Consider the following 22,460-nt stretch of genomic DNA (forward strand, 5'->3'; position numbering starts at 1 on the left):
TATACGATGCTGCTGTTACATGTCCTACCCAATCTCTCTTTAATTTCTTGTGCTCCAATTCAGTTAAGTGTGTTTCTTGGATAAATGCTATATCAATTTTTTCCTTTTTCAGTAAATTTAGTAGTTTCTTCCTTTTAATTTGGTTATGTATTCCATTAATATTTAAAGTCATATAGTTCAGTGTAGCCATTTTATACTTTGTTTATCTTCTCTTTCCGTTTTTCCATCATTACCTTTCCTCCTTTTCCATTTCTGTTTTCTTATTTTAAACTCTTTATAAGACAACATTCCTACAACATCAAACATTTTCCTTATTCTCCTATTTATATCTTCTTTATCCCCAATCTCCCCTTCCCCTCCTGAGTTGTCCTTTATCCCTTGTCGGACAACCACATCTCCCCTCTCCATTTGGGTTTGCGAATTCACTCGCAAGCGTCAACTGATTTTGCAGTGACCGCTATTCCCCCCCACCCAGCACCCCCCCAGAAAAGATTTCGCTTTTCATATGTAACAAAGGTCACTCTTTTAATTCCCTCCTTATTCTCTCTATTCCATTACCTTCCCTTATTAATTCTTGTCTATACTATCTATATTTTCCTCTAAGTACAGATACATTCACGTATGCACATTGTATCTATTCACTCTTATACCTCTTTACCCACATACATATCAATCGTGATCATTTTTACTCTCATTACCCGTCTTCATCCCTCAGTCTATATTTGTAATTGTTCTGCAAATTTTCGTGCTTCTTCTGGATCCGAGAATAGTCTGTTTTGTTGTCCTGGAATAAATATTTTCAATACCGCTGGATGCTTTAGTATAAATTTATACCCTTTCTTCCATAAAATCGCCTTTGCTGTATTGAACTCCTTTCTCTTCTTTAGGAGCTCAAAACTTATATCTGGATAAATGAAGATTTTTTGCCCTTTATACTCCAGTGGTTTGTTGCCCTCTCTTACTTTTTCCATTGTCTTCTCCAGTACCCTTTCTCTTGTAGTATATCTTAGGAATTTTACTAAAATAGATCTTGGTTTTTGTTGTGGTTGTGGTTTAGAGGCCAATGCTCTATGTGCCCTTTCTATTTCCATTTCTTGCTGTAGTTCTGGACATCCTAGGGTCTTAGGGATCCAATCTTTTATAAACTCCCTCATATTCTTGCCTTCTTCATCTTCCTTAAGGCCCACTATCTTTATGTTATTTCTTCTGTTATAATTTTCCATTATATCTATTTTTTGAGCTAACAGTTCTTGTGTCTCTATAGCTTTTTTATTAGATTCCTCCAATTTCTTTTTTAAGTCTTTTACCTCCATTTCTGCTGCTACTGCCCGCTCTTCCATCTTGTCCATTTTCTTTCCCATTTCTGTTAAGGTCATATCTATTTTGTTCATTTTCTCTTCTGTGTTGTTTATTCTTCTTCTTAAATCATTAAATCCCTGTGTCTGCCATTCTTTAAATGACTCCATGTATCCTCTAACAAGAGAAAGTATATCCTTTATCTTGCCTTTCCCTTCTTCTTCTATTTCACTGTACTCTTCCTCCTCTTCTTCCTCTGGGTTGGCCATCTGTTGTTTCTTTGTTGCCCTTTTCTTCTCTTCTTTCTTGTTTCCATTGTCTTCTGTGTTCTCTTCTTGCTGCAGGTGTTCTGCAGCTGTCGTTGCCGGCTGTGGAGATCGACTCCCCAGCTGGTCCCCCCTCCCGTCGGTGTGTTTTTTTTCATGCGCGGTTGCGCACTTTTACTCGGCTCAGCGAGCCATTTTTGTAGACCTATTTCTACCGACCTGAGGAAGCGGGCTTCTCTCTCCACAGCGGGCCTCTTCGAACAGGTAAGGCCTTTTCCTTCTTCCTCCGTTGTCTTCTCTTCCTCTCTTCTTACCGTTGATTTTGATTTTTCTTTTTTTGTCGCCATCTTCTTTCCACCTTTATACTCACGTTACTTTAACTTTTATTTCTGTGCCTTTGTGTTTTCCCTTGTTTTTCCCGACTTTTCTGGAGAGGGCTGGAGTTCACCGTCCAGCCACTACTCCATCACGTGACTCTTCCCACAAAGGATCCTATCTCAGTGCCGCATCTAAAGCAATGATCCGACATTTCAGGTTTTGACCTGTTGATCTTTTGCAGCGTCATCTTTTGAGCAGGGTCAATCATCTGTTTAGGTCCTACTCCAGTTTTTCCAGCAAAGGGGTATAATTTAATTTGTATAAATTCTTTAGGTTATTATCTATTTTGACTCTTAGGTACTTGATCCTATTTTGTTGCCACTTTAGGTAACTATTCTTCTGACATTGACTATAATCCCCTCCTGTAAGTGGCATGATCTCACTTTTATCCCAATTAATCGTACCCAGAAACCTCTCCATAGTATTCCAGAGTAGAGCACAGCTTGGGCAACAAGTTTATTCGGTCTGTCAAATGTATCAGTACATCATCAACAAATAAACTGATTTTATGTTCTTCCTGGGCCACTTAGAATCCAATTAATGTCCAGATACTGATGAATGGCCTCAGCCAACAGTTTCATGGCCAGTACAAACAGAGCTGGAGATAACAGGAATCCCTGTCTGCTTGACCTGGTGAGTGGGAAGGCTGAAGAAATTTTGCCCATTAGTCACAACTTTCGCCTTGGGCACGTAATACAGCGCCCTTATCCAATTAATGAAAGTTGTCCCAGCCTTATTTTCTCCAGGACTTTGAATAAAAAGCCCACTCTAATCTGTCAAATGCCTTTTCTGCATAGAGAGCCACAGTGAGTCCCCCCACCCCCATTTCAGGCTTATACCAAATGTATTATAGTTTGCAGTCTGCCCATGTTGTTAGCTGCCTGCCTTTTTTGTACAAAGCCCACTTGATCTTTGTTGATTAAATCTTGAAAATGCTTCACCAATCTGCTTGCTAGGGCTTTAGCTATTAGCTTATAATCTGTATTTAATAGGAAAATAGGTCTGTAAGGGGACAGCTTTAACGGGTCCTTATCTTTTTTTCAAAATTGTCGCAATGATTGCTGTCAAAAAAGATTCTGGCAGTTTATGGATCTCCATTGCCTGATCTATCACCTTCACATAAAGAGGTATCAACAGATCCTTGAATTCCTTATAGAACTCAGGTGGAAACCATCCTCTCCAGGAGACTTGTTGGCTTGCAACAAATTCAATGAGTTCACTATTTCTTCCTCCATAAAGGAGCAATCTAGACCTTCTTGTCTCTCCGAATCCAAGTTTGGTAACTTTATCTTGGACAGGAACTCACCAAGTTTGTTCAACCTCCCTTCCAATTCTAATTTGTATAAACTTTTATAAAATTCCTGGAAGGTATAGTTAATTTCCTTTGGCTTATAAGAGATCCTGCCATCCCCCGTTTGTATTGCATTGATCGTTCTTGAGGCTTGTATTGCTCTCAACTGCCATACCAGGACCTTGTGGGTTCTCTCCCCCAAAATGCATACAGGGATGCTTAGACCCTTTTCTGAGTGACATAATGAGAGCATTTAGCTTTATGGAGGACAGGCTCTCCCATTCAATGGAAAAGAGGGCTGAGGACATAGGGAGAAAATTGGATAAAATGCAGGGGGCCCTCTCAGGATTGATGAGAAGGGTAGCAGAGGTTGAGGAGAGGGTGGGAGTGTCCAAGGACATTATAAATAGCATAGGGAAGAAAAGAGACTGGGTATGGGGGAAATTGAATGCCTTTGAAAATTACAGCAGGAGGAATAATATTAAGGGTCCGGCATGATTCAAACAGTTGGGGGAAAATGGCTGATTATAAGGGGCTGGATTAGAATGGATCTCTTGGTGATGAAGGTACAAAGGAAAACTTGGTACGATAACCCTTGGGACAATGGCTGAAAGTATAAGGTTTGCGAGTTGTCATGAGAACGTTCTGAATGGAACGATGAAGAGAAAAAGAATTTTGGCGCACATTAAGAAATTGGGAGTGGACCTGACCTTCCTCCAAGAAACTCATTTGACAGAACTAGAACACCAAAAAATAAAAAGTGGATAGAGATGCTGGACAAACAGGAGAAGGTATACAGATGTCATCTTAATGCATTGCTGTTAAAGAAACCAGAGTTTTGTAACTTTATAACAGCATTTGTTTTGTGAACCCCTTGAAATAGCCTCTCCAGAGGATAATGGATGTTAAATTATAATTGTATTCAATACTGAGAATAGTAAATTTTTCATGGTAAAGCAAATCAAAAAATATCGAGATCAGATGGAAAAGCAATTGATAAAATTCAGCCTGCAGTGTCATTGAATGGGAGGGAGCAGGTACAAAAGGAGACATGGGTAACTCATTGTAGAGCTCATCGAAAGAACCAAAGACTTGTTGATCCAAACCAAGGCTTTTATTAGCAAAAGACAGGAGCTCTTCACAGGTGGCCGACCAGTCCGGAATGATCCGACCTGGCTAGGGACACAACCCTTTAAGGCCCAGGCAGTAGGCGTAGCTAAGCTCTCAGCCAATCGCTGTAAGCACAGTCATTACACTCTAGATACTGTAACTATATACATTGGTGATAGGTCTGTACTATCACACTCATGTACCGATTTATAACCCTGTGTCTCTTTCTTCTCCCAAACCAACTATAAAATCAAAATAAGTTTGAAAGTATCTAAAACTCCTGAGAATTATGGCATCATTGTTGTTTGGTGACTGCATATTTCTTGCACAGGTTAAACACCATCTCTCTTGACCCTCCCCTACTCACCCCTTATGACTTCACTGCTGAGAATCTTCAACCAATCCATTGACATTTCACTCCTGCCAAATGATCATCCCCAGAGTCCATTTCTACTTTCTCCCAAAGAATAACCAATAGGTTTGGCCAACTGAGTTCATGTTCAGCCTGAACATCAATGGATCTGAGTATTCTCACAGTTAACCTTCATTCCCCTCATCTGCTTTCTTTCCACTTTTCATCCATGACTTAGCCAGCACCCTCCCCTTTGTATCCAGCTTTTTTGTCCCACCTCTCTCATTTTACATCATGTTCACCATGTTCTGCCTGCATTTTTATCTTCCATTCGGAAAGATAGAGCAGCTTCAACAGACTTCCTTAATGGATGCTTATCTAGTCCTCTCCTTCATCTTCCTATGCCTGGCAGAACCTGATCTAATATTGAATGTCTTCTCTTCTGAATATACTCATTTCCTCCAAGTATCCGTATGTGTATTATGTTTGCATGTTTTTGCACCAAGGAGCAGAGATTGCTGTTTTATCAGGTTTTACTTGTACAATCGGATGATAATAACTTTGAACTTGAACTGAAGTTGCTGCAGGAGCCCACATGACCCCCAATTAAGTGAAGAATTGAAAGGTCCTGCAGGTGCAACATCCTGCTAAACATAGAATATGCAGGTTGGTAGGATAATTAGTTATTGTGAGTTAACTTCAGAGTGCAGATAAGTAGAATCTGAGAACTGGTGGTGTGTAGGAAGAATGAATAGGTACTTAATGCTCAGCAATGATTTGATGAGCTTGATGGCTCCACGAGACCATTCCAGATTCAGCTATCCAGCTGGATGTCCTTATCTCCTTCAGAGCAAAGGGAGACTCTGCTGCTTCTGGCAAGACTCGAGCAGGAGGACTTTGCATATACATCATCATAACTGGTGCACAAATGTCTCTGTTGTGAAGTGCTTCTGCTCAGCAGAGATAGTGAACTATTCAAGACTCTCATATTCATGAAACAAATATCTATTTATTTATTCATTTGCATATATGAATACTTGTCCTGCTTATGTATCACTCGTCTCTACGTACGTTATGTCTGATTGTGTGTCTGCATGTTTTGAACTGAGGACTGGAGAACACTGTTTCATCAGGTTCTACTTCTGCAATCAGATGACAATAAATTTGACTGACTTGACTTGAGTTGATGAGCCAAAGAACCTTAATTATGATTTTATGGCTCTAACTTTGGTTCATAGAGCAGAAATACAGCTACTTCAACAGAAACTCTCAGCTCCATGACTTTTACCACCAAGAAAAAAAAAGAAAAGGGCACTGGAGTTAAAAGGAAACTCTGTGATGCTGTGATTGTAATGCAATGCACTCGCCCAGTTGCATTTTTCCCACTCATTCCTGTACAGACATTTTGCAGTTGATATGCACAAAATGTCAAATCCCTTCTAGAAAATGAAAAGTAGATTCAGAGAGTCACTTATCAGCAAAACTGCATTTGAATTCAGCGGCCTGTCTTTCTTCGTCATCTTCATATCTTAATAATAATAATAACAATTACAGCACGGAAACAGGCCATTAGGCCCTTCTAGTCCGCACCGAACCAAACACCCCTTTCTAATCCCACCTCCCTGCACAATGCCCATAACCCTCCATCTTCCTCTCATCCATATACCTGTCCAACCTTTTCTTAAATAATACAATTGACTCCGCCGCCACTATTTCTCCCGGAAGATCATTCCACACAGCTACCACTCTCTGAGTAAAGAAGTTCCCCCTCATGTTACCTCTAAACCTCTGCCCCTTAATTCTTAACTCATGTCATCTTTCCCGAATGCTCTCTCCGCCAAAGTCTTGATTCTGTCCAATTACTCACAAGATGGCCAACTCCTGGTGAACCAAGCTACTTCTTGGAGCAGCTGAATGAATCTTGCGAGTCAGGGTAAAAAAAAATGATCCTGGTAACAAGCAAGTTCCCTTATTTAAATACCATTGAAGAGAAAATACTTCCCTATTAAAAATATGTCCTTTTTGGTGCTAATTTCTGGTTTAACCAGATGTGGTATCTGTATACTTTGACTCTCCAGAATGGTGACAGGCCAATTCTGACCTCCCTCCAGCATTCCCAACCAGCAAGCACAATCTAACTTGGATCATCAAGGTCCATAACTGAGGAAATGAAGATGGATCACAATCGTCAATTCAGTGATGAAATGTGATATTACTGTTAATGACTAATTGTTGGAATGGTAGGAGTGCAACATTTTGTGATCATTGATTTTGAAGAGTGATATTTGTTCCTTTTCAAAGAAACACAGAAGTAGAACATACAAATTCTAAGCATCGAGGGAGGCAGTGTGGGTAGAACTAAAAAATAAGAAGGGTGAGGTTACTATTATAGGGGTCTATTATAGGCCTCCAAATGGGGAAAGGGAACTAGAAGAGCAAACGTGCAAGGAAATAGCTGAGATGTGCAGTAGAAATAGGGTGGTGTTGGTTGGGGATTTCAAATTTCCAAACATAGATTGGGAAACACAGTCAGTAAGAGGGCAGGATGGCTTAGTGTTTATACAATGTGTTCAGGACTGCTGTTTGCAGCAATATGTTGAGATGCCCACTAGAGGGGGAGCAGTGTTAGATCTGTTGTTTGGGAACAAAATAGGCCAGGTGACGATGGTGAGCGTCGGGGAGAACTTCGGATCCAGTGATCATGGGTCCATTAGCTTTAGCTTAATTATGGAAAAGGATAGGTCAAGTCCAAATTCGAAGGTCTTCAAGTGGGGGAAGGCCAGATTTGAAGAAATGAGAAGGGATTTGCAGAGAGTTGTGTGGACTGATCTTTTTGTTGGAAAGGATGTAGAGCAAAATTGGAGGGCATTTAAGGGTGAGATTTTGAGAGTACAGGATCTTATGTTCCTGTCCGGCCAAAAGGCAAGACCAAAAGTTCAAGGGAGCCGTGGTTTTCTAGAAAAATTAGGAAGTTGGTTTGGGGCAAGACGGAGGCCCATGCTAAATATAAGAAACAGGGGATTGAGGAGATGTATGATGGTTACTTAGATTGCAGGGAGAACCTTAAGAGGGAAATTAGCTAATAAGGTGAAAATGAATCCTAAGGGTTTTTACAGATACTTGAACAGTAAAAGGAGGGTTAAGGATAGAGTAGGTCAACTGGATGATGGGACTGGTGGACTATGTGAGGAACCATATGAGATGGGAGAGATATTGAACGATTTTTTCTTGTTTGTATTCAAGAGGGAAAGGGACATTGGGCTCTTTAAGATAAGTGAGGCAACTGACTTAGTTATGGAAAGGATGGGGATTAGTAAAGTGAGGGTTTTGGAGCTTCTAAGGTCAGTAAAAGTAGATAAGTCTTCTAGTCCTGATGGGATTTTTCCCAGGACGTTAAGGGAGGTCAGGGAGCAAATAGCAGGGACTCTGACAGTGATTTTTCAAAGATCACTGGAGGAAGGTGTGGTGCCGCGGGATTGGAGGGTTGCAAATGTAGTTCCGTTGTTTAAAAAAGGCATAAGGTGCAGGCCAAGTAATTATCAGCCAGTAAGTTTGACTTTGGTGGTGGGGAAAGTTATGGAGGGCATTCTTCGAGATAGTATATACGCATATCTGATAGGCAGGGATTGATTAGGGGCACCGGGCATGGGTTTGTAAAGGGAAAGTCGTGTTTGACGAAACTTGTTGAATTTTTTGAGGAGGTGACAAAAAAAATGGATGAAGGTAGGGTGGTTTTTGGATTTAAGTAAGGCTTTGATAAGGTTCCACATGTAAGGTTAATAAGAAAGGTTTAGTCACTAGGAATTAACAGAGAGATAGTGACATGGGTTCAGAGATGGCTGGAAGATAGACAGCAGAGAGTCATGGTGGACAACTGTCTGTCAGGTTGGAAGCCTGTGACAAGTGGGGTGCTGGGTCCCTTGTTATTTATCATTTATGTTAATGATTTTGAGGAGGGTGTGGTTAACTGGGTAAGTAAATATGCAGATGATACGAAAATAGAGGAAGTGGTGGATAGTGAGGAAGATTTTCTTGGATTACAGAAGGATTTGGTTTGTTTAGAAGAGTGGACTGAAAGATGGCAGATGGAATTTAATGTAGATAGGTGCGAGGTGCTGCTTTTCGGAACAGATAACCAAAATAGGACATATGCAGTTAAGAGGAGGGCATTGATGTATGCAGAGGAACAGAGGGACCTGGGGGTTATGGTACAGAGTTCATTGAAGGTGGATTCCCATGTAGACAGGATGATTAAGAAGGCATATTTTATGCTGGCCTTCATAAATCATAGTATAGAGTACAGGAGCTGGTAAATGTTGCTGCAGCTGTTTAAGGCACTGGTGATGCCAGGTTTGGAGTATTGTGTTCAGTTCTGGTCTCCATATTATTGAAAGGATATAGATAAGGTGATTTACAAGGATGTTGCCTGGCTTACAGCATCTAGAGTATGGAGAAAGATTAAGGAGACTGGGAGTTTATTCATTGGAACATAAACAACTGAAAGGGGATTTGATAGAGGTATTTAAAATTATGAAGGGAATAGATAGACTAAATGTAAATAGACTCTTTCCCCTGAGGCAGGGGAGGTTGGAACAAGAGGGCATAAGTTAAGGGTAAGGGGGTAAAACTTTAGGAGAAATATTAGAGGATGCTTTTTCACTCAGAGAATGGTGGCAGAGTGGAATGATCTTCCAGAGGAGATAGTTGCGGCAGGGTCCCTTCTGTCAATTAAGAGAAGGTTGGATGTGTACATGGATATGAGGGGGTTGGATGGTTATGGGCAGAGAGCGGGAGGGGGAGCTAGTGGAGTTATTCAAGTGAACCAGCGTGGACTCAAAGGGCTGACATGGCCTGCTTCCACGCTGTAAACGGTTATATGGTTATATATAGCCTGAGGCCAGAAATAAAATTTAGAAATATTATAAAACTACTCCTGAGTAGATATATAAAGAAGGATGTACTAATCAAATAAAAAAATGAACTTGAGAAATGATGTCCTTTACAGTGTTATTTAAAAGTTTGTTTCAATGCGATTATACAAGTTCTCTTGAGATTAACTGTCTTCCAGCATAAAAGCAAGATTCTTCTTTAACAAATTTCTGCTTATCTAGGCCAGGCAGTTAAAGCTTACTGACAGGTAAGCTCTAACCTCCAGTTGGAACCTTCCATTTGCTTAATTAAAAAAATGCAGCAAAAACCCTCCATAGGCTGCAATATAATAGCTGTAAATACTTTAGAATGTAACTCAATCATTCCTCAAAGGACCTCGCGTGTCATGTCCTTCCAAATGTAAGGATTGTATCCCCTCCAACCACTTATCTCTTGCATAACGTCAACATTATATGATTGAGTCAAAGTTGCAAAGCCTTTCACTTGACATCATGAAGTAAATAAATAATCCCAAGTAGAAAGTCAGCCTGGTCCACAGGAAAAAGAACCTTGGGGTTGAATGTGATCTCGTGTATGTACTCTGACAATACATTGGAACTTTGAATTTGCCCTTTTTTTCTATTGTTAGAGCCATGTAACATAGAGAGTTCGGAGGGGGCAAACATTTCCTTGATCATGCTCCCATGAAACAGCTGATCACTTCTGGCATAGACAAGTTGAGCTTGTTTTCCAGACCTTTGTAGCCTTTCTAAAAGAAATTTCTTTACTTCTATTACATAACTACTAGTTAGTACTAATTAATACTGACATATACATTTCCATTGAAATTGCATATAAATTGTGTTGTGTGCATTTGGTAACTAGGCCATGCTTGCATTTCTTTCAAGTAAAACAAAATGAGGGCATTAGTTCTCTGTATGGTATATACAGAATAATCGAATATAATCCTGAGATATTGGATGAACTATAATCAATTCTTTGCAGAATTGAAAGATTATTTATCAATAGAGTCAGATTTTGTCCATCCATTGATCGTAAAGATTGTATCAAACATTACATTTCAGAGTATCTGGAGAGTTAAACCAGTTTTATTTCCTTCAGTATAGGGAACAAAATCTTTCCATAGGATGCTGGTAATGATATTGAGTTTATTGTCATAAGTACAATGTACATATGGTGTAAAATAATTCAATCGTTTAACTTACCTCAGTATGCAAAAGGATAATAAATATAAAAGATGAGGTGGGTCAATACTATTACAACACCAGTGACCTGAGTTACAATCCACCACTGATGGAAGGAATTTGTATGTTTTCCAAGTGACCACGTGGGTGCTCCGATTTCCTCCCACTTTCCAAAGACAAATGGAGTGAGTAGGCAAATTGGTGATATGGGTGTATTTGTGTGGTGTGGACTCATAGGCCATAAGAGTCTGTTGCTGTGGTGTATTTCTAACTTTAAAAAAAATATGTACCTGTATATATTAGTCACAGTTAATGCAAATTGAAAAGGTGGTGCATTAATAGTGCTAACAGGCTTTTTGTGGTCCCAGAGTAAATCATGGTTGGAGTAGTAAGGGTATGTTCACGAGCCTGACATAAGTTGGATTAAAACTGTTCTTGAACATTGAGGGCTGGACTTCAGGCTTCTGTTCTTCCTTCCTGAAGGTACCAGTAAAAAGAGGTTGTGATCAGAGTGATGAGACCCTTTATGATGTTGGCTGCCTTCTTGAGGCAGCACCCCACAATGATGTCTTCAATGGATGGTTGGTCAGAGACTATGATGGACTTGCACATTTGGTACTTTCTGCAACCTTCCTGGGCAATCAAATTCCCAAACCATGTGATGCAATCAGTTTGTGTATCTGTGGAAGTATGAAAGTGTATTTGAAGACATTCCAAATTTCCTAAGACTTTTTTTTTAGAAGGAAGAGGCATAGTGTACCTCCTTTACTGTTGCCCTCATGTGCTGGTTCCAGGAGAGACCCGACGATACCATGGTAGTGGTCTGTATAATGAAAGGCAATGAATCAGCATACAGGAGGGGGATTGAAAACATGGCTGAATGGTGAACCCACAACCACCTTGCACATCACAACCAAGGAGCTCATTGTTGTCTTCAGGAAGGGAAAACCAGAGGTACACAATACAGTGATCATTGGGGAAATCAGGTGGAGAGGATGAGTCACTATTTTAATGAATCTTTCCTGGACCCAACATACAAAAAGGCAACATAAAGAAAACATGTCAATGACTCTACATCCTTGCGAGTTTGCAGAGGTTCGTATGGCAGCAGAAACCCTGGACAAATGTTTAGAGGAGTGGTGGAAAATGTGCTGACCAGCTGCATCACGGTCTGGTATGGGGACACCAATACCTCTGAGTGTAAAGCCCTCCAAAAGGTAGTGAACACAGCCCAGGACATCATAGGCAAAACCCTCCCCACTCTCAATAACATCTACAGGGAAAGCCACCGTCAGAGGGCAGCAGCAATCATCAAGGATCCACATCACCCAGCACATCAGGAAAGAGGTACAGCTACCACAAGACTCGCACCACCAGATCCACGAACACCTGCTATCCCTCCATCATCAGACTCCTCAACAACAAACTCAAACAGGAACTCATTTAAGGACTCTTGTACATTTGTTATCTGTTTACAGTACGTACTCTGACAATAAATCTGAAAACTGAAATCTGATATGGATTCCCAGAACTTGAAGATGCTAACCCTCTCCTCCTCTGTCCTGTCGATGAGGACATGTTTGTGGTCCTTTGGCCTCCTGTTCTCAAACTCCACAATAGGCTTCTTGGTTTTGTTGAAACTGTGAGCAAGATTGTTGCTCTCACACTTGCCAAGCAGATTCTTATCTCCATCCTGCAAACTACATCAAATATTATAGCACAGAGGGGTCCTGCAGCTAACTTATATAAACATGTGCCACAACAATCTCACACATATCTACCACACACCCATAACCTTCATTTTCTTACTCCCATATGCCTAGCTAAGGGTCTTTTAAATGTCCTTATCGTACCAAACACCTACCATTCATTCTGTGTGTGTGTCCATTAACCACATCTTGCCTTGCATCACCCAGCCATCCAATACTGTTGCCTATTCCTGGGTTTGTCATCCCAACGATCCATACTGTCCTCACTCTTTCACATTCGCTTGTGCTCTATACTCTCCTCATTCTTTCATGTTGGCTTAAGCACCAAACCGCCTTGTGCTCTTCACTACTGTGTTCCTTTCATATCCATGTCCAAACATTTCCATTTCACGCAACTTGCAGCGTTGGCTCTTCACTCAATAGCTCTTCACATTGCGCTGTCCACTTCCTATTCTCCCTGCTGGTCAATTTCCTTCAGGTCCATTTTCCCCTCATGCTGCCCTTCCCCCTTTTAGTCCTCATCCATCTGGATGTGTTTGACCATATTTGGTGCACCAGCTCACTTCGCTTGGGCCATTACAAGATCCCCATTCACCCTGCTCTATCCAATGGGCCATTCACTGACTCATTATTTCCCCATTGTTGAGTCAACAGTGGAGGTGTCATCAGCAAATATCAGTGGTAATTACATCTTTTTCATGATCTTGCATTGATCAATTGTAAAAAGGCATTTGTTAGGTAAATGACAATACTTTGAAAGATATTCACATTTATGTATGCTTTTATAACTTGCAAGGTAACATACCTATCAAGTTGGAATAATTTGATTATTTAGGATTGTGTTTGAAATGTGGAAAATGCTAAGTGTAGCATTTTTAAATTAGAACCACAGAACACTACAGCACAGTAATAGGCCCTTTCAGCCCTTCTAGTCTGTGCTGAATCTTTTTTTTTGTCTAGTCCCATTGACTTGCACCCAGTCAATAGCTCTCCATAGCTTTCCCATCCATGTACATTCTGGACAGTTTCTTTGCTTAAAACATTGGTCAAAAATATCACTGTAGGATGCAATGGAAAGGAGCCAAATGAAAGGGTCTCTTGTTTTTGACTGTCAAAACTACTTTTATCTTGCACATAATTCTGTCATGAATTTTAAGTCCTTATTTGCTATTTAAATCTGTTTTGTATTTGAGAGGGCATCTGCCACTACCCAACACAAAAAGCTGCACCCTCAACATTGCATCATTCAACAGTTAGTTCAGATTATGTTACATGGTTCATCCAACCCTTTTCCTGAGGTACTAGCATGGGGTTGTTTCAACATGCACTTACATAACCTTCTCCCTGTGTCTGCACGAGTTTTCTCCAGGGGGCTCCGGTTTCCTCCCACCCTTCACAAAAATTTACTGGGGAAAACATACTGGGGTGTAGGTTAATGGGGTGTAAATTTGGCACACAGGCTCATAGGTCAGAATGGCCTGTTAGCGTGCTGTATCTATAAATTTAAAATTAAAAAAAAATAAAATAAATGTTAAAAATTTGAAAATATTCTAATATTAACTGAAAGCATTAAAGGTTGTGAGGATCAGCATTCATACCTGCATGCTCGTGACCTAACCCTCATTTCAGAGTTCATGGAGCTTAAGATAGGGAGGTGTTTTGTCCCAGAATTTTACACTATTTTACTCTTGACTCTTTGTGCTGGCATTTCTCTCCCCTGAATAAGTAAATATTTGTCCACATATTCTTGTGCTTTCCATACATTATTATCATCTCAACTTAAGTCATTTACCTTAACACCCAGATATAGTTCCTCAACAAAAAAGCAATCATTCTGATTGCTACTACATCCTTGTTAAATGATTCCAAATCTTCTAATTTCATTATGATGGTGCAAAGAAAAATAGGAATGCAATTTTCTTGACACAGCTTTTTCACTGGATTGATATCTTGAAGGGAAGGCGTCAGTTGACCTTGATGAGTGATTATGCAGACTGAGCCTTCTTTAAAAAAAAGGAATCAAGGGGTATGACAAGATATTGGGAGACACCAGGAGTCACAATCTCAAAATTGGGGTGGGGGGTGGTGTGGTGATTTTAACCATTCCTTGCTTGGAAGGTAATTCTGCAACCAAAGAGCAGTGAATACTTGTGAGTCTCTATCCAAGAAGATTGTGGAGGCGCAAACCATAAAAATATTCTAGACATAGATTTATCAATTTTAGATGTTAAAGGAATCAATAGTTGTGTTATTAATGCAGCAAGGTGATGTTGAAATGAAAGATAAGCCATGATCTTATCAAATGGCTTTGCAGCTCCTGCTTCTACTCTTACATTCATTCACATATTTTTTCCAAGTTGACTTCCTCTGCATCTGATCCCATGGCAGCTACAACCACACCCCCCCCCCCCCCACACACCTCTTCAAGAGAGAGAATAGCTAAAATCCTGAACCTTCCTCAGCCCTCTTTCAAGTAGTAGAGTTTCACCTCTTGCCTCATTAAAGTATCTGGAGTCAGGGCAAGGTCTCCTAATTTAAATGTCCCTGACTTACTCTGTGAGTTAAAGAGTCCATAATCATCAAACATAAAGACAGAGGAAAACAACCTGCTGGATGCTGCTGTAAAGGTCCCACCAGACTCACTTCCACTGGCCCTTCATTCCATATACCTGCAACCCTCTGTGTAACAAAGGTGCCCCTCCTCTTACCTTGAATTCCCTGTCCTGCCTAGAATCCTGAGTCTTACACAACTGGTGCAATCATCATGAGTTGAAATGTTCATCCAACCCTTTTCCTGAGGTACTAGCATGGGGTTGTTTCAACAGGCGCTAACATAACCTTTTCCCCGTGTCTGCATGAGTTTTCTCCGGGGGCTCCGGTTTCCTCCCACCCTTCAAAATTGTACTGGGGAAAACGTACTGGGGTGTAGGTTAATGGGGTGTAATTTTGGCACACGGACTCGTAGGGCTGCATGGCCTGTTACAGTGATGTATCTCTAAATTTTAAAAAAAATTAAATAACCCTCACGTGCCAACTGTCCATTGTCATTCCTCTAAGGCATTTAATGTTTTAATATTTTTTTAAATAAACCACTTCACAAACAAATCACAATATTTCAAACTTAATCCAAATACATGTGGTATTTTACATATTAAAAAAAAGAAAGAAAAACCTCAACTAAATCCCCACCAGCCCCTCTCCCCCAACCGTCTACAAACTAAAATAAAAGAGAAAAAGAAAAGGAACAAGAAAACCACCACAGGAGCACTTCACTTACCAATACTTTTAAATGTATATATATTCATAGAGACCGATAGGAGGAAGGGAATGTTCGAGATTCATTTAAATTTTAAGACCTACAATTTGGAAATATGGGTTCCATATTTCAAAAGAAATATGATATTTATCTCTTAAATTGTAAGTAATTTTCTCAAGTGGAATACAACGCTGAACTTCTGCAGGCCATCTATCCATTCCCAAATCAATATCTCCAGACATTGATTAACTCCTTCTGCTCCCTCCAGATGTTTTACTTTGGAGCAGAACCCCAGATTCAAGAGTTTTGATGCCAATATGGGTGTGAGCATTTAATGGTTGGAAAAGCTGCTCATTTTCCATCCAAGTCAACTGCAAAGTGATGAGTAGTTAAAAAAAAACCCTGGTGTTCTAGCATCCAGGATACTTACAGCCCTCTCCCAGCTCATTTGTGGCATTAGAGAACAATGGTGCTCTCCCTATCGCGGTAGGGGGTGAATATTAACAAAAATGTTAGGTGAATGCTATTGATTTATATTCCTCATTAGAAATTACGTAGTGTCTAATTAATCAAGTTAAATCAATCTTTTAAATTATTATGCATTCAAAATACTTTATCAATTCAATTGAGATCATTTATTTCTCGCTATAAAATCATATTTAACGTGAAAAGGCAGGAGTGAAGAGAAAATACGGATCATGGTAACCAATGCATAATTTTAGACACGCCATGTGTTTAGTAAAGGACGGGAAAAGCCCTTGAAGAAAATCTTAAGTTACTGTGCAAATCAAAACGGTCAGAGGGAGTGAAACCGGGCAAATGCGGGGACTGTTCAGCTGAAAACTCACTGATAACAGTCGCCGAGATAAAGCCAGCTTCATTGTCCCGGTTTCACGGGCCGAGCCGAAGTCGGGGGGGGGAGGACAGAATGGGCGAGTCGGGCATTACTGTGAGAACAGGAGCTGATCATCTCCCGTTTCGCGAACTGCGCCCAGATCTTGCCGGCGATTTGAACGGTTCTAGTCCAGTGTTTGGATGCTCCATTCATTCCGGATCCAGTGCTGTGTGGACGGCTCTAAAAATAGACCTTCGACGTCCTCCCCCATTCGGAATCCCACCCTGGCGTGGAGTAGGTGCACAAATCCGAGCAGCATTTCCAACGGTCCTGTCCTGCTCCCTAATGCACACATGCATGGACGGCGATGCGGTGCAAATCAAACTATTGCTGCTCAATGGCGAAGCGAGGGCTGGCCTGAAACCAAAAAAAAAGCCCGGAGTGATCAATAGTTGGCCGGCTGCTGCGAATTGCTGCAGTCTTCCTAGAGTATTACCCAAAAAGGATTGGTGAGGATTGACATGTTGAAAAAAAGGGGCAAGCCAGATGTCAGATGAGCTTCACCGAAAGAGTCCAGGGCTGGGGGATCTGCAAGAGCTGGAGGAGGATGCTGCGGCAAGTCGTGTACTCAGGGCTGAAGGGATGTTTTTACTGGCTGGGATTATTTGTGAGCAGACATCCCGTCTTTTTCCTGACCGTGCCCTCCATCCTGTCCATCTTGTTCGGGGCGACCTTCCTCAATAAATTTCAACGGGAAACTGACCTGGAGTTGCTGGTGGCTCCCAAGCACAGCCTGGCCAAGATCGAGAGGACCCTGGTGAACAGCCTGTTCTCCATCAACCAGTCCAAGAACAACCTGTACTCGGCTGTGCATACCCCGGGCAAGTACGGGAGGATGGTACTCACCTCTCTCTCGGGCGCTGACATCCTGGAGAGAGCAGATCAGATTCTGCAGATGCACAAAGCCGTGCTGGAGATGCGAGTCAACGGGTCGGGTTTTAGTTATTCTTTCTCTCATATCTGTATGTTGCGGAACAGAGACAAAAAGTGCGTGCTTGACGATATAATCGAAGTGTTGGAGGATCTGAGTCAAGCCGCGCTGGCTAATAACACAGGACCGAGGAAGTCACTGCGCTACCCCAACACCGAATTAAAGGTGAACCCCTTTGCTAATGTAGCCATGTATTCGATGTTCGAAATAGATACAGTATGTTGAGGTCGAATCCGCAAGCCTGGGGAGAACGCAGGGCTTTGCCAAGGCTTTATTTGTAGACCTAGCAGTGAGAAACCCTGGGGTCGCTTCGCTCACTTAACTACTGTGTTTCTCGTTAGCCAAACCAAAAAGGAATGAATAGTCTCATTGCGGAACTGAGCGGGAAAGTTGGCCGCAGTTCCAAGAGTGCAAGCGGGACATGAACTATGTCGGACATGGGGTAAAACAAGAGTTAGGGCAGGGATTAGAAGTCTGGAGGGGCATCAGACATCTCGCAGACTTATTGCGGCTGGAAGGTGAGGCAGGCGAACACCGTCAGTCTGAATAAAGCAACAACCAAGTATTTTTTAAATTAAAAAACGCACGACCATGTGGGCAATGGTCAAATTGTCTTCCCAGATTGAAGTTCAATAATCTAGACATGCCGAATCTCGAATTCAGTCGATTGGGTGGGTGGGGGGAGTAAATAATGATTCTTTAAACGAAGGTGCCACTGAAGTTAAACGTGTCGCTGTTTCTGAGCAAGGGACTGCAGAGCAGGGACAGATAAAGTGCACGAAGTCTGATGTATTAGCTTGCCATAATCGCTGACATTATCCTTCATCAGTATTAATGTTGAAACAGAACTATTAGCCCCCATCCTTGCAGTTCACGGTCCTGCAAGGGTAGTGACAATAAATGGCTGGTCAGAAACTTTGTTACACTCGGGCCTCAGATTAGATGGAGTGTATAGGAATGTACGTCCCTCCGAATATTGTGATATACTTTTCTAAAGTATGAGAAAATGAAGAACATGACCATTTGAAGGCTTAGTGTCATAAGGGTAGTTAATTAAACGGAAACACTGAACTAGGAGAGTTATACCGCATTTGGCCACGTTATGCTCAGGACATGTATGCCAATGCTAACGTGAGAGTAATGTCTTACATTGCAGGGACTGTTGTGGAGGAGTATGTTGGCAACACATCTATTTCTTTTTGCACTGGGAAGTAATGCTGCAAACTTTTGCTTTTCGGTTTAATGTTATGATGAAGGTAGCAGGGGAAATACTTTGTTGCTGGCTGCTATAAATCACCCATTTATAAATCTTGTAGGGGAGTCTTTCAGAGAGTGCTTCCACTCAAGGCAATAATATAGTTCCCATAGTTGTTGTGAGTCAAGAAAAGGGACAGGACAAAACCGTTAAATGCAAGGTGTGCCTGCAATAGTGTATTTAAGCAGAGGTATTTAATGCATGTTGAGTTAATTTATTGCATACAACTGTGGTGCATGAAGATATCTTGAAGAAAGAATGTCTTGTTAAGTATTAGAACTCTTGAGTGCCATCTTAGAATGAAGGGCCAATCATGTTCTTGGGTACAAATGTCTGTGTGAATGAAGATATCGCTGGAAATAGATTTAGATACCTGAATTAAAAGGCAACGTGCTTTAATTTGCATACACATGCGAGGATAGTTTAACAACTTAGGACAGCTGCTACCTGAAGAGTAATAAATAATAAATGTTACCTTGCTTTGCATGAAGGTTTTTTTTAACACTGGTGCTAATTTGGGCATGTAATGAAAAGATGGAAGGAGGGGAGTAATAAAAAGATGGAACAGGTTACATAACTTTGAAAATATGTATACTGTATGTTAGTAGGAAGCATTAATCCTTCTCAGCAAATATAACAGCAGTAAAGGCAGGAAAGCATCAATAAAATAAAATAATGTCTCCGCAGGAACAGCTAAATTATCTTACTCAAAAAGAATGTTGCACTGAGAATTTACAATAGGTAACTGATGACCACAGCTTCTCACCTACATCATGAGTCATATCCAAAATAAAATCAGATGACTTGTCTTTCAGGGTATGTGTTGAAAGCAAAAAAAAGCTAAAGAGCATAATTAATATTGTATTTTATTGCAAATTTTGCATTTAAAATTACTATGATGACCATTGCTGCCTTGGATTGTAGGAAGCCATGAGCTTGAAGGCAGAATTATAGAGATAAAGCTCTTCAACAATGTCCCTTTTCCAAATGTAATCTGACCGTAATTTTATTTCACAGTACCAATCCAAAATAAGAAACCCAACCACAATTAGAGTCAAAGAATTTTAGAGTTCTACAGCACAGAAGCAGTCCCTTTGGCCCAAATTGTCCATGGTAACCAAGTTAATCCCATTTGCTTGTGTTTGGTGCATATCCCTCCAAACCTTTCCTTCCATGTGTCAATCTAAATACCTTTTGAACAGTTATCCCCACTTCTACCAATTCTGGTGGTGGCTTGTTCCATATACTCATTTCCCCCACCCTGTGTGAAGAATGTACCCCTCAGGTCACTTTTAAAACCTTCCCCTCTCACCTTAAATCTATGCTCTTTAGTTTTAGATTTCCCTCCCCTGTAAAAATACTATGTCTATCTCTTACTTATGCTCTCATCATTCTATAAACCTCAATTAAATCTCTCCTTAGCCTCCTACACTCCAGGGAGAAAAGTTCCGGTCTATCCAGCTTCTCCTAATAATTCATGACTCCATCCCAGTAACACCTTTATGATTTTTTTCTGTGTCATTTTCACTTTAATGATTGGCAACCTGAACTGCACACAATATTCCAAGTCCAGTCTCACCAACATCTTGTATAGTTGTATCCAATGCCCTCATTGATGAAGGCAACTTTCCAAAATGCTTTCTTCAACACTCTCTTTACCTATGTGGCCACTTTCATGGAACTAAGTACCTGCCCCCCACTTCCCGAATCATTTTTCTATTCTCAAATGTTTGCTAGGACCCTACCATTCACTGTGCAAGTCATGCCCTGGTTTAACTTACTAAAGTGCAATAACTTGAAATTATCCAAACTAAATTCCAAAGTTTTTCAGTCACCTCAAACAAACAGGAAAATGACGAATAAATGACATATTAGAGATAAAGGTTCTATTATTGTCATGTAATACTACATTTAGAATGTAACATATTTGAAATTCTTTAACTTTTGTCTTCCATAAGTCAAACAGAGAGTTGTCACTTTGTCCAGCGACCCCACAGAAGCCTACAGCACCTGGTGTTCCTAGGCGGTCTCCCCTCCGAGTACCGACCAGTCCTGAGCCTGCTTAGCTACCGAGATCAGACATATTCAAGCTATTAGGAACTTTAACTCTAATGAGATTGCATCCTCCTCAACTTTTTCCAGCTTTCACAATTCAAACGCCTTTTTCTATTCCCCAGCTCAGTGGACAGCCCTCTCTTGGTGGCACTATTACAAATTTAATTGCAACTCCTGCAGAGCTTTATTGTTCCATCTCATGCTGGCAGCTCCAGAATTCCTAATGGTTGCATTCCCAACACAGACTTTTTGGTTAATTTTGCTGCTTATCAAAATTATCTGGGGATGTTTCACATGTGTGCAAAAAGACCCATCCTTTTCCTTGCCACCACATCTCTCAATCTCGCTGCCTTTCTGCTATAGGGTTGTTTTTTTCCTGCTGCAGTTTCCTTTATATAAACATTTGGAAGTCCCCTTACACAACTATTAAGCTTTTCTGGTTTCCAGTGCCCAGAAACCAGAAAAGTTTACTGTTTGAACAATTGCGGATATGATTTAAATGGCAGATATGAAGCTTTTGACAGATTCAGAGAGCTCAATGTCACAGGAAGCCAAAAGGAGTATTAAAGATGCAGGGATAACATGTAAAAAGAAATTAGGAAGGCAAAGGTAAAATGATGTTGGATTCAAATTTGTTCCATTGGTAAAGAATGGAGGTGCATGGCAACAGGATTATTATTGATGTAAGGTTGTTTATAGTGGAATTCCACATAGTTCAGCAATGTACCTTTCTTGCAGTCTTCATTTCAACAATTTGGATAATCGTAGGACCCAAGATAAAAGGTACACACATAAAAACTCATAATGTGGTTGATATATAGGAAGGAAATAGTGAACTGCAGGAAATAGTAAATCGCCAGGTTAATAATTCAATTCAGAGAGGTGAGGTAACAAACTTTTGGAAGGACAAAGAAAGCAAGGAAGTATATAATAAGTAGTGGGACACTGAGATAGAGAGATCTTGGATTGAGCCAGGTCAGATGTAAGCAGATCAGATGTCAAGAAGGTAAACAAGTCTTTTGGTTTTTGTGTCAAAAGTGGAGGCGGGGGTGGAGGGAGGGGGTAGTAAGTTAGAATTGTATAAAGTAGTACACAAAATAGCTTGAATGAGTATAGATTAAATTTGTGAGAATACTATCAGGACTAGGAAATTATAGTTGTAAGGAGAGAGTGATTTCTTTGGAAGAATAATAACTTTGGGATGTATAACTGAAGTATCCAAAATTATCAAAGCCTTTGCCTAAGGTAACCTGAGAGGAATTGTTCCCCTTGGCCAAGGGACAGCAATGGTTTACAGTGTGTTATGAGAATTTTTTTTATCCAAAGAACAGCAGAGGTTAGACTCACTAGCCCCTTTTCCACCGGCACCCTGACCCAGGAATTAACTGGTAATTTACTGGGAGAGGGTCAAAGTAACACTGCCACAATGCTGGTGTCAAATGACGTCATGTCACACTGGAGTTTAACCGCCTCTACCCCTACTCATATCCCGGTGTTTGCTGTTACTGCCGTGCTGATAAAACCAGTAGAAAAGTGACAGCAGAAAGTCATCTGTTTTCAGTTGAAGGAAGAACACTCCGATCCCTGGGGAT

At 40.8% G+C, this 22,460-nt stretch overlaps 1 protein-coding gene and 1 long non-coding RNA gene across 2 annotated transcripts in view; one reads left to right on the forward strand and one right to left on the reverse strand.

The window, feature by feature from the left end:
* LOC138737660 (uncharacterized) overlaps nucleotides 1–13,054 on the reverse strand; it is a 39,299-nt gene extending 26,245 nt beyond the window's left edge. Inside the window, exons 1-2 of the long non-coding RNA XR_011341118.1 lie at nucleotides 12,632–13,054; nucleotides 11,528–11,590 (exon numbers count right to left, since the gene is read on the reverse strand). This is a non-coding gene — a long non-coding RNA (uncharacterized lncRNA). The remainder of the gene's footprint in view (nucleotides 1–11,527; nucleotides 11,591–12,631) is intronic.
* Nucleotides 13,055–17,171: 4,117 nt separating this feature from the next.
* ptchd4 (patched domain containing 4) overlaps nucleotides 17,172–22,460 on the forward strand; it is an 88,418-nt gene continuing 83,129 nt past the window's right edge. Inside the window, exon 1 of the mRNA XM_069888278.1 lies at nucleotides 17,172–17,723. Within this exon, the coding sequence (XP_069744379.1) occupies nucleotides 17,175–17,723 (549 nt within the window). The 5' untranslated portion in view covers nucleotides 17,172–17,174. The remainder of the gene's footprint in view (nucleotides 17,724–22,460) is intronic.

This window comes from Narcine bancroftii, chromosome 6 (genome assembly GCF_036971445.1).
Source record: "Narcine bancroftii isolate sNarBan1 chromosome 6, sNarBan1.hap1, whole genome shotgun sequence".
NCBI classification, from domain to species: domain Eukaryota; kingdom Metazoa; phylum Chordata; class Chondrichthyes; order Torpediniformes; family Narcinidae; genus Narcine; species Narcine bancroftii.